Genomic DNA, 12,917 nt, shown 5'->3' with positions numbered 1-12,917 from the left:
ATCAGGGTTAACCTGGGATTTCAATAGCACTTCCAACCAACACACACACACTCTCTCTCTCCCCACTGCTACTGTTCTCCCCACCTGTCTCTTCTAATCTAAAGCTCAGGCAGCACCTTAGAATAACTTGGAAAATGGGCATCTTGAACTTTTCACCTGCCTTATGCAAATTTCCCACTGAGTTATAAACTTACAGTGGCTAAACCAAGGATATACATCCTTACCCCTGGACACATCTACTGCTTTTGTCATCAGGCAAGGAAATTTATCTCCTCAAAAGCAAAAGCTTGATCCTTCCATGCTGCACACTATTATCTGTTACAATGAGGGAAGTCATACCTGGCTGTCTCTCCTTCGGTGATGTTAAAATTAAATTATAGGTTAGGTATTGCCAGCCTAATGGTTTTACTGGCCATTGATGTTAGTTGCCTAAATCAACTTTCATTAGGGTTTGCAAAATAGTTACTACTTACATTATGAGTTACAAAATGCTGACTTACAGGTGGTATACAACTCCACTATGAAGTATCCTTGGAAAAAAAATCTTAAGCTAATTAAATTTACACCTAATTACCAGTTTATAGGCAACAAGGGGAAGAACAAGTTAAGGAGTACCATGATGATGCAATTAACAAAGGTCAGAATTTAGGAAAGTCTACAAGATCCAAAAAAAAAAAAAAAGAGAGAGTGGGGTGTAGAGGTAGAAATGAGTAGGAAACAAGACTGGAGGGAAGAAAAATGGGCCCCTGATGAAAGCTCTGAATACCCAAACTGAAGTTTATAGATTTCAATCTCTTGGCAATGAAGAGTTGCTGAGGTCCATGAGCTGCTGAGCACACAGTTTTGAGAGCAGGATGGAGGAAGGTCTTGAGATCATACTACAAGGATACCCAGGACTAAGGACAGGTTAGAGAAGAATGAAGTCATGAGAGTCTGGTATCCAGAGGCAGAGGAAGGGATGTGAGAAATCTCCTGAAAGGACAAACTGAGAAGATGGTGACATTAGAAATCAGTGCCCAGGTGAGGGGAGAATTCAAACTGATGTTGAAATGTCCTGTGTCTGGGTAACCGGGAAAAAAAACGGTGTTGTCCAGGAATTCCCTGGCAGTCCAGTGGTTAGAGCTCAGCACTTTTACTACCAGGGCCCGGATTCTATGCCTGATCAGGGAACTAAGATCCCACAATCCACGTGGTGCGACAAAAGAAAAGAAAATGGCAGTGTCTGTACCAAAATAAGAAATACAGTGGCTTTCTTCCCTAAGGCATGTGGGCCAGTCAGAGCCACAGGGACCTTTAAGAAATCATATTAGACATCTCATTATCAATATAAGTCTCAAAAGATTAAAAAAACAAAAAAACCCACTCTAGCAAACACATCTGTCGTGGGGGCACTCAGCCCCACTAGAATATCAACTATATGTTCATTCACTCATTTTCACCTGACAAACATTAATTAAAGTCTAATCACTGCGAAGTCCTAAGTCAGGTGCAGAGGACCTAAAGATGGATTAGACCCAGACCCTGCCTTTGACAAGTTTGGTTCTACCTCGTTTCCCTGTCAATGAGCTGCTGCCTATAAACGCAGCCAAGCTGCTTCACAGAGATGCTGAATTCCACTTCCCACATACTGTGTGTGGATACAACGCGTACAGGTGCGTGCGTGCTCAGTCGTGTCTGACTCTGTGACCCCATGGACTATAGTCCACCAGGCTCCTCTCTCCATGGCATTTCCCAGGCAAGAATACTGGAGTGGGTTGCCATTTCCTCCTCCAGGATATCTTCCTGGCCCAGGGATTGAACCTGTGTTTCCTGCACTGCAGATTATCACTGAGCCACAGAGGACACCTCAACACTTCAGATCTTGGTCTGGGGGACTCAGCACCTATTGTGCTTTCCTTTAAACTGGGAGTCGGTCCTCTCCACTGTCCTCCCAATTCCTTACATCATGGTTTGCCTATACTTTTGCCCATGGCACAAAGAAGTAAAAGGTCAGTCAGTCTGCCCTTCATAATAATTCCTTAAAGTTGAGGGTATAGGAGGCAAGATGAACCATAAGAGCTTTAAAAAGATAAATATAGGTTATGGCTTGACCCATCTTTGCTGGGTTCCAGAAAGGTGAGACAAGAGGAGGAGACCCCACTCCACTCATTTCTCAGATAACTGTGAAGTTCAAAGGAAATGTGCTGAAGACACAGATATAAAATGAAGGGCCTAAACCGAGATCCTGGCTACATGACAAGCGGCTTATCAAATGCTAACTGACCTCAGAGAATAAGTTAAGTGAGGTAGGTGAAAACCCCAAAAATGCTCTAATGGGTTAGAAAGGCATAAGTCTGTGCAGTGCTAACACGTGAAAAGATTTTTAGGTGCTGCTTCTTTCTCTCAAGGTTATGAGCTTCCCCTTTCTTCTTCCTGGCCCCACAGGTTGCAAAGAGGGTTTGTGAGGTAAGGATGATCTTGTGAGATAAGCAGGAGGGCTGCAGAAGAGTCCTGTTGAGACAGGAGGACAGGGAACTCCAGGGCAGACTCCCAGAGGTGAGAACACAGAGGCCTGGCAGCTCTCCTACGAAAGAGCGAGGCAGCCTCAAGATGGGACCAGTGAAGCCTCTCTCGTAGAGACACACAGGGACTGGAGGACGTTCCAATCCTGCGGCGCTTTCTGGCCAGCCAGGAAAGGAATCAAATGCATTTCCCACGCCAGCCTACAGCTGCACTAGAGGCTGCAGGGAAGGCAGTGCAGACTCACATGCCGTCAATGATCCTGATGAAGACACCGCAGTCCTGGAGCTGCAGCACAGCCTCCACCGGGTCAGCCAGGCGCAGACTGTTCACCTGCGAGGCAAAGGGAAGCACTTGGTGAAACCGTCTAGTGCAAGAAGCCCTGGGGCTTGCTCCTTTCCCCAGGTGCTGGCAATTCTGCTTGTTCTGAGTGCCTATGTGCGTCCTAAGTTGCGTCAGTCGTATCTGACGCTCTGCGAACTCCTGGACTGTACCCCCCAAGGCTTCTCTGTCTATGGAATCCTCCAGGCAAGAATACTGGAGTGGGTTACTATTCCCTTCTGCAGGGGATCTTCCCAACTCAGGGATCGAACCCGCATCTCTTATGTCTCACTGCACTGGCAGGCAGGTTCTTTACCGCTAGTGCCACTTGGGAAGCCCCTTCTGAGTGCCTATAGTTGCAGCTAAAGGAATGCAGGGACAGGCGATTCTAGGACTTTTAATTTCAGCAAAGGAATGTTGCTACACCAACTCATCCACTAAAGGCCACCTGAAAGCTGCTCTCAGAGTCCTTCCTTTGACTTCTTATCCTTTGAATAAGAGCTTAAGTTCTCCTAGAATGTTCCAGCACTCGGGTGTATTTTGAATGTAATTGGGCATAAAATGGTTCTAGAAAGAACGAAAGAAACTTGTACCCCAAGAGAGGAACCTGAGGCTGGGAGTGAGGAATAGTTAAAGAAAGGCTTTTTTATATAGCCCTTTGTGTTTCTTGAATGCTTACAGCTCAGATGTTATATTTACAGCCCTTTGTATCTCTTGATTTTATAGCTCTTGAAATCTGAATTTTGTATCTACTCAAAGTTAATATTAAATATCAGGTATATTTTATATACTCCCACACAGATATAAAATCTCGTAATTGATGCATTTTTAAATTCTTTCCAGACATGAAACTTTGGCTGAGGCAGGGAGAAATGATGGGAACACACGATAACAAAGAAAAAAGGAGGGAGGAAGGAAACGAAGTGCTACAAACCCCAAAGAAAAACGTGTCAATTCAGATTCAATCACCTTTCCCATTCCTGGCCTTCAGGCAGGCATTCATCTAACTCAGTCTTTGCCACTAGAAAGTTCACCAGCAGTCACACACAGATGAACCAGGTACACAGGTTATTCAACAAGCATGCATGGTTGACTACTACAGGAAAACCTCATAAATTCCACTGGTACCAAATACAGAAGTCTGGGCTAAAGTTTACCTTTGCGGTACCTTATTAGGAAGGAAGAGTTTGCTAAGTCAATCACATATGCAAGACTGAGGGAGAAGGGAGACATATCCTGCTTTACAAGGTATTTTTAAAAACTTCAGAGTAGTGGTTATGCACAAATGAGTAGATTCTATTAACTGTACTCTTTATTTTTTTTAATTGAAGTAGTTGATTTACAAAATTGCTAGTTTCATAGTGATTCAGTATTTTTGCATATTATCCTCCATGATAGGTTATTACAAAACACCGCAAATAATTCCTTGTGCTATGCAGTATATCCTTGGTGCGTATCTATTTAGTGTAGCAGTTAATCCCACATCCCTAATTTGTCCCGCCCCCTCAAATGTGCTCTTCAACAGGCACTAGAAGAGGCTCCCAGACAAGGATTTTGAACCTAGCTCCTCCATACACTAACTTGCCAGGTACATTTGTTACCAATTTTGTTTCTTTCCGCGCCTATTTTCTCACTTGTCAAACTTACCTACCTTAGAGGGCCAGTGTGTGTTCATTCAAATGAGATTGTGGATGAAAGAACACATTACCAAATAAGAGGACTAAATGCAAGGCACCATTATAGTTAATAAAAATTAAAATAGTGAAATAGATCCAGCAATACTTCTACTTCTTAGTTAAATTAGCTGACTGCACTGGAGAATCATGAGGGTGAAAAAAAAAAATCAGTCATCAGTTACAGAAATAATAGTACTTATTTCCATTAAATAATTTTATATTAAGAACTTCTAAATGAATCTAAATTAAAGTGGATTGAAAGTAAAAAAGAATTTAAGTGTGGAATATAAAATAGAACCTTTCATTGGACTCTTAAAGATAATTTATACCATCTTTGGGAGCACATGTGTGTGTGCATGCATACACATGCTCTTAAAAATAATAATTTATATTATCTTTAGGGGCACAGGTGTGCGTGTGTGTGTGTGCTTAATCTAATTAGAAAAGGCCAGTGTGAATTTTTAAAGAAGATTCTGAATATTCCAAGCCACAGTCCCTTTCTATCTGCTGAAAATGAAGAAACTGCAACGACTTAAGCATCTAAAAACATCTTCTTTTAATATCTGAACCTACGTAAAACATTCAAGGGCTGTGAATGCTCATTCACTAACAAGACTGGAAAAAATCATACCAGTTAGCTGGTTTAACTTGAGGAACCAGGATTCATCTCCTATCAATTAAGCAATAACTCAGCAACAGTTTCTTTCGTGGATATAAAAATATATTTCCTTCCTGTGCATTATTTTGCTCTCAAATGAGAAATCATTTGAAAGCTGAGGAAGTAGACAAGCTCCTTCATCTCTAGTCAGGATATAAAACGTGAGAGCGGGCCAAGCTCACTGAAGAATCTAGGATGAGGCTTCCAGGGTCATTTACGGTTGCTGAATCTTAAAAGTTCCTTATATTCCTTACAACAATTTATTCACTATAACTGCTGGGTACAGAATAATTTCAAGCCATACTTCAATTTAAATAAAATATAGGTTATTCTTTACATTAGAAAATAAATTACTGAAAACTTGGAAACAAAACCACTCACTCTAGTATTTTAATATCTGTACTTCTAACATTTTGATTTATTTCTTTCTAATCTTTTTTCCTAGGTCTTTAAAAAAGAAATCACCACTGTGACTGTCACATGCATGTGTCTGTGTGGATGCCACTCTTCTCACTAACAAGCACTATTCCATGTTGCTACAGTGTTATAAAATCCACTTTAGCTGCCTAAGGTATTTAAATTGAAAAACTGTATCTAACTATATTTTAATATATTAATGCATTTTCACTGTGATTTTTCAGAAAAGTATACAAGTATCTGCTGTTAAATAAAACCAGTCTTTTTTGTGTCTTCTCGGAAACATAGTAGTCACTATAAAACCAAGCCTAAAACCGATATAAATAAACTGATAAAACAATGTAGCTGAAGTACGCCTAACGATCACTTAGTCAACTGAACTAGGCACACAGCCACTACTCAACCAGTCTTTTCCTGGGGAAGAGGAGAAAGAGCTAACGCTTCTAATACTGACATAAAACACTGAAATGTAAATAAAAAAATATAAATATAAAACACCCATCTTAAACTATACAACTAAAATTTGCATCTATTTCAGAAGCTGAAGACTAAGAATGCACGTTTTGTACACTAAACACATTATTTCCTGACTACAGATTTGACAGTGATTATAAAGACAGTTTTAGTAAATCCACCCTACTTGGAAATTAAACATTCGTTTCCCAATTCGGTAATTTTTTCTTAAAATTGGTTCTTTAATTAGTCCTTTTTGATCAGCACTTAGGGTGACTACTAAAATACCCTCTACAAATAGCATGCCCAGGCAGTATATTTACTTACTCATTTTATTCATTTATTTATCAGCCACTCTGTGGAGCATGTTTATTTACTGGTCACTCTGCAGCATGCAGGACCTTAGTTCCCCACCCACAGATCAAATCCATGCCCCTGCAGTGGAAGCATGGAGTCTTAACCACCGGACTGCCAGGGAACTCTCCCAGGCAATATTTTAATATTTAAGTGTTTTTTACAGACATTATCTCATATTCTCATAATAACTCCATGAGGTATTATTATTATTTCCATTTTTAAAATGAGGTGCCGAGAGGCTAAGTAACTTGTGCTGGGTCACACAGATAAGCCAGAGCAATGATTCTAAGCTGGGCTGTCTGCCTCTAAGATCCTCGCGTGTCATCATTACCCTGTGTGGCTTCTTCTGTTTCTCTGTAGCTTTAAGCTCCCAATGCTCAGCATTATTTTTTCATTTGCCATTGTCTTAGGCAGAAGTATATGAAAAGACCTACCAGGAGAATTTTGGTGAAGTAATCAAGAAGGCACTAGGAGGACAATGGAAGCTGACAGAAACACAGTAAAGAAAGCAAGGAGAACCTTGCCCTGAGATTAAAGGCCTTTCAAGACCAAAGTCCCTACACGTCAACAAAATTCGGCATCAATCCTTTTTCAGAAACATGAAAGGAAAAAAAAAAAGGAAGAAACATGCACAAGGAGAGGGCAAACATGGGTTCCCATGCTGCTGTGCAGCCACCCTTCCCATCCTGAAAGGGAATATATACCTCAGAGAAGCCTTTTCTAAGCTATACAAGTAAAGCCATGGATCACTTGTCAGCAGCAACATCATCAGCAATAATCAAAGTTAAATACCAAGGGGAGGGCTTCCCTGGTGGCTCAGTGGTAAAGAAGCCACCCGCCAATGCGGGAGACATGGGTTTGATACTCAGTCCCGGAAGATCCCACATGTCTCGGAGTAACTAAGCCCAGGAACCACAGCTACTGAGCCCAGGAACCGCAACCACTAAGCCCACACACTGCAACAAGAGAGGCCACCACAACGAGAAGCCCAGCACCACAGTTGCAGAGTAGCCGCCTCTCGTCACAACTAGAGAAAAAGCCCTTGAAGCAATGAAGGCCCAGCACAGCCAATAGATAAACAAATTTTAAAAAACCGAGGGGAACTCAGCCATAAAAAGAACAAAATAATGCCATCTGCAGCAACAAGGATGAACCTAGAGGTTCTCTTACTAAATGAAGTCAGTCAGGCAGTGAAAGACAGATACCACATGATACCATTTATATGTGGAACCTAAAAAGAGGCCACAAACGAACTTATCTACAAAACCAAAATAGTTACAAATGTAGAAAATAAACTTATGGTTACAAGGGGGTAAGGAATCAACTAGAAGGTTAGGACTGACAAACACACACTACTATATAGAAAATAGATAATTAATAAGGACCTACTGCACAACACAGGGAGCTCAACTCAATACTCTGTAATGGACTATATGGGGGGGAAAATCTTACAAAGAGTGGACATATGTATTCGTATAACAGATTCACTTTGCTGTACGCCTGAAAGTAACACAACATCGTAAATCAATTATACCCCAATTTAAAAAAAGCTACGGGGAAAGGCAAAAGAAAACTGTGTTTTCTTTATCTGGAGAGGAGAAGACTCTACATAGCCCTGACTCCTAAAGAACTCCTCTCTCACCTCTCCCAAGCTTCCTGGAAAACTGTGGCACACAAAGGAGAGGAAGACCACTCACCCAAGTGAGGAGTGCAGCCGCCCGGGTGGCATGGAGCGTCATCTTGGTGAAACCAGACAGTCAGCCTGATGCACCTGGAACCCAAGAGAAGAGGCAGGATGGTTAATTACATTAGATATCCACAATGAAGGAAGAAGGGGAAAATGGCTTCATTTACCAGCTTCGATAAGTCACTCTTTACTCAGCACTTAATCTACCAAGGCACCATGGGAGTTTTTAGAGAGCTCAGAGCATACATCAAAATTATTCTATAAAACATATGGTGTCATAGCTGACAATAAAGAACTCTGCATTTAATTTAATGTCCACAAGCTCTACACACACTCTTTCTGTCCCTTAGAAAACACAACACTCAAAGCTGGACTTCAACCCTACTCTTTGGGACGTGGTGCCCTTAAAACGTGGAACAAACATGGTTTTTCAGACACACCTAGGTCTGAATGCTGATTCCATGTGACCAAGCTCTTGTGACCTTGGACAAGTAGCATTAACTTCTTTTAGTCTCAGTTTCCTCACCTGCAAAAAGGGATCTGCAGAAACCTCTCTGGGTTATTTACTGTGATCTTCCAGACAAAACAGATAAAGCAAATAGCATAGTGCCTGGCACACAGTAGGTATTCAATAAATGATCACTGTCCTTAAGCAAAAAAGATTGATTTCTGGCTCTTTCTGTCGGTACCCAAAGTCTGCCTAATTAACAATAACCAAGTCTTTGGGGAAAACCATCAAATTCTGGACTTTTGTATCCCCCACAGCAATGTCAAAGACATGGCTCCAATGGGAGGCTGGATGAAGCCAAACCCAATTCTGGCAGAGACCCCAGGGGACAGTTAATGAAAGATTATGTACTCGTCCTGGCATTTTTACTCCCAATTTTCCTTTCCAGGGGGAATCTTCCATCTGTCTGCCAACCTGCTCAAGGGACCACACACCTGGTGACTAAATATTCCCCAACATCTCTTAGCAGCTCCCATAATTCCTACAAATTTTCATGAGAGTAATCAGCCCCACCCCCCACCTCTTACTGCCATGGGTGCCAAGTCTGTCACTACTCTAGTAGGAGGAGGAACAAGAGTGCCAAGAGTCACATCACCTGTAACTTTCCCATATATCAGCATCTCCAAGGTGTGGGTTCTGTGGGACCAACACATGCTGAGTACTATCTGAATACAAGGTGCTGGGGATAAGACAGCATGCTTGTCCATAAGGAGCTCACTGTCTAACAGGGGAAAAAGATACATAAATCTGATAATCCACTACCCATCATCTCTTAGGCCTTCCTCTGCAAGTGTACTCTGCTTAATAAAACCAACCAAAAAGGTTATTTTCTTAGTCTTTACATATGCTCATCCTGTGCTGGAAGCTACATGGGAAATGGGAGACAATGACATGGTCCCTGCTTTGAAGGGCTTACAGAGGAAGTAAAATTAAACGTAGAAGACACACTAAATAATAGAATAATTAAATGCCAAATATAACTAAATGCTAATCGTAATTAATTGCTTCCTGACCCTGCAAAACCCAATGTGATTCCACCTGCCATACAAACATCACAGTTCTGGAAATGAGCCAATTCACACAAGTTTTGGCAAAAGCAAGTGTAGTAGTTAAGAAGGAGTTCTCAGGAGGGCAGAGAAGCTAAGGGGCCTATGTATTCCTTGGTTTTGGATGATGTTCACCCAGTGTGGCCCATCTATGGGCCACTCGACAGGATGAAGGCAGATGGCCTCAACTACTGAATTGCACAAAGGCTTTTCTGGTGGCTGGTCAAAGTTATCACAAGGACCACGCTTGGCCCTTGGAGTAAAGGCAGCAACGTCCAAGTGCAAAAAAAAATAAAAGCTCAGAGCTATTCAGGAACAAGGGCAATGAAGCCCTGATCACTTCCCCATCAACCCCCTGCTGCCTCTCCAGACTCGCTGTCCTTTTGATGAGGCCCAAAACTGCAGTCAGAAATTGCATTTGTACCGGAGGTGGATCTTGCCGCCTCTGAGAGATTCCACAGCTGTGTTGCTAAAAATGACCTGACCCACCTCTTCCCTTCATCTCAGAGGCAAAACACACAACCCTTACGTCCTCCCAGGGGAGCCTAATACTGGTGCCAAGGCCAAATGCCTTCTTCTGTGCTCCCCAGGCACACAAACAGGCAGAATTCAATATTCAACATACGGAAAGACCTTATCAGGTCAAATCCCACAGAGGGGCACTTTCTCAGAGACAGGACACTGGGCTGAGAGCCTTTACACAGCTTAGTCGTTCACTCACCTTGGGTAATGAATGACTGAAGCCAGTGGCACAGCTAGACCTCGGCAACGGGACTACAACTTTAAGCAGACCTTGGCTTGGAACCCTAGGGCTCCCAGCCAGAGCACCATCCTCCACACCCTCCCCCTGAAATCTGAGGCAGGCCCCACCCAAAAGACTGGGTGATGGTGATGGAAAAACAGATCCCCGCGATTGCAGCCTGGAACCATTTCACAGAAAGGTCTGCTAAGATTCACCCCCAATTCAATCAGGCAACTCACCCCCAACCCACTAACAAATAAAAATCTTGAGATGCAGGCCCTCTGTGGACACCTTCAGAATTCCAACCTATCCCTTTCTTTGAAAAGAAGTACCCTCAGCACAGACGGCACTCTTTGCCCTGGGCTCAAGAAGGAACCAAGAGACAAAAGCAGCTGCCTTATAAACCAAAGGTCTTGTATCCTCTTGACATTTTCACAACTGACATAATGTAACTCCCTCGTGTCAGGATCAACCCCCACATTTAAGGTAACCCCTCTGTCTCCAGAGAAGATAAATAAGGACAAGAACTTGACACTCAAAGAGATACGCAGGGACCTGGCCTGTACCCTCTCTGGGTCTTAAAGAGTTAAAACCTAGTCCTGTTTCCTACCAGGGCTGAAGCTAATGCAAACCACCTGCTCCGATGGAAGGACCAGGACTGGAGGGTCAGGTTGCTGAGCTCTGGGGTCTGTTCTGGAAAAGCTTCAGTTTTAAGCACTGACCAAGTACAGGCCAAAGGCCAGAGTTTTGAGTTGTGGCCGCACTACTCTCCTCACCCCGCCCCCCAAATTGGGTGCCAGCTCCTTCTGAGACCACTTCTTAGCCACTGAGTGCCCTCATGAACACCATGATAACACCAAACTGCCCTGTGGTCTCAGTGTACTGATCACTCAGAACAGGGGCCCTTGCCTCTGCTGAATCTTCATTCTTTTAGGTGCTAACTCCCATTCCCAGACTTTTGGGACCCAAAGCCCACACAAACCCTAACCTCAAAGGTTCCAGCTGCGTGACCCACTGCTTTTCTACCGTGGGTTCCAAAGGCCCACAACTCATGAGAGAATTGGCTGTCCCAACTCTGTGCCCATGCTCAATGGCAAGATTTACCACTACTTACCTAGACAGCCTGCCTGCTTGTGACCTCCATACGTCTTTCTAAAAGGATACCCCCACATCCAGAGTGAACACCCTAATTTTGAGGGTATTCCTCTCCTCTAACAGGAGAGGAGGCACACTCAGGCAAGCACCCAGACCTCATCTGCTGGGTTACTCCAGAGTGGCCCAGCAAAGGCCAATTCATGTCACCACTGGCTCACGGGTCATAAAGAACAGGATAGGAAATATCCTGCTGGTGCAGCCCTGGCTAGGAGGAGGTAAAAGGCCCAAGAACCAGCAGCTCTAAGAGAAGTCAATGAGGGGAAAACAGTCCTCTTCAGCCCCTGAGGAGTTCTGAGCAGGAGGTCTTGTCCAAGTCCAAAGAGTTTCTCTGCACTGGTCAGAGCAAACCAGTGGTGCTGGCTGTACTCCCAAGCCGTCGAAGGGGCTCACTCTGGACTCAGGCCTCCCCCTCTGCACACAGACCAGCCCCTCTGTGTAGCCTAGAATTTGGCCCAGTGTCCTGGTGAGGAACACCCGAAGGACTGCAAGGGAAAGCAAGGTTTCCCTGGTTTCTTCAAAGTGGCTTACTAGTATCTGCCCTTTCCCCTATGCTCCGTAGGGTCCAGATCAGAAAGATGTGGGCACAAGGGCTGCAATCAAGAACAAGATCTGGGGCCTACAGCCCGACACTACATACACACACCCACTCCAGCAGCTTATCAGCACCTGCCCCCTCTGCTGTATCAACACCCCCAGGTCGCTACCAGCGGCCAAAATGAACCTTTTTCACTCCCCACCGCTGTGTACACACCCAGGCCTCACTCGGGAATAGAGACGCTCTCCCGAGCTGTCTACAGCTCAACGTGCAGGCGCACACGCTTTCTCCCTCAGAACAAAAACACTCTGACATCTACGCGAGGGGGAAAGAAAGCGACCCTTTGCTCTAAAAGGCGCCAACTCCCGGATGTTGGCAAGCTCTGTTCCCAGCGCCTGTTTCTGAGTGTTTATTTGCTCTCCCTCTCCTCTCCCTCCCCTTCAAGGATGGCGCAGGAAAGGGAGGTGAGGGGGGAGAGTCCACCGCACCCCCTCCTCCATGTTTGAACAAACACAAAACCCCAGAGAAACAGTGAGGGAGAAAAAGTCTCAGTGCGGTGGGGGGGGGGGGAGAGGAGGGGGGCCTTACCAGACTCCCAAAGCCACACGGATCTAGAGGTTTTAATCCACCATTAGCATTTAAATCTTGAAAGGAGAGGAGGAAGGGGGGGGTCTAGTGGAAAGTAACCCCCCACACACAAAAGAAAAGTTGTTGGTTTTCTTCTCAGTCAGCCTGGCAGGAGCGATCTTCCTGGCTGACAGCCAGAAGTGCGTCACAGCCAGGAGTCTGCTTTCTTTAAAGGCGCAGCGAGCTTCCGCGAGCGGGAGCAGGGCACTCTCCGCAAGGGGGGAGGGGCGGCAGTC

General features: G+C 44.2%; 1 protein-coding gene across 9 annotated transcripts in view; it reads right to left on the bottom strand.

Moving 5' to 3' along the window:
* NUMA1 (nuclear mitotic apparatus protein 1) overlaps positions 1 to 12,917 on the bottom strand; it is a 69,680-nt gene that overhangs the window by 22,759 nt on the left and 34,004 nt on the right. For 5 of the 9 annotated variants that reach the window (XM_013969704.2, XM_013969703.2, XM_013969705.2 and 2 more), the window contains 2 exons: positions 8,079 to 8,152; positions 2,747 to 2,832 (listed from right to left, as the gene is read on the bottom strand). In XM_013969704.2, the coding sequence (XP_013825158.2) occupies positions 2,747 to 2,832; positions 8,079 to 8,120 (128 nt within the window). In that variant the 5' untranslated portion in view covers positions 8,121 to 8,152. Of the gene's footprint in view, positions 1 to 2,746; positions 2,833 to 8,078; positions 8,153 to 12,642; positions 12,831 to 12,917 lie in introns of those variants that run through there. The other 4 variants (XM_018059414.1, XM_018059417.1, XM_018059418.1 and 1 more) reach the window with 3 other exon arrangements.

Source organism: Capra hircus, chromosome 15 (genome assembly GCF_001704415.2).
Source record: "Capra hircus breed San Clemente chromosome 15, ASM170441v1, whole genome shotgun sequence".
NCBI lineage: Eukaryota > Metazoa > Chordata > Mammalia > Artiodactyla > Bovidae > Capra > Capra hircus.
Note: the sequence above shows the minus strand (reverse complement) of the source record. Positions and strands in the feature narration are given on the sequence as shown.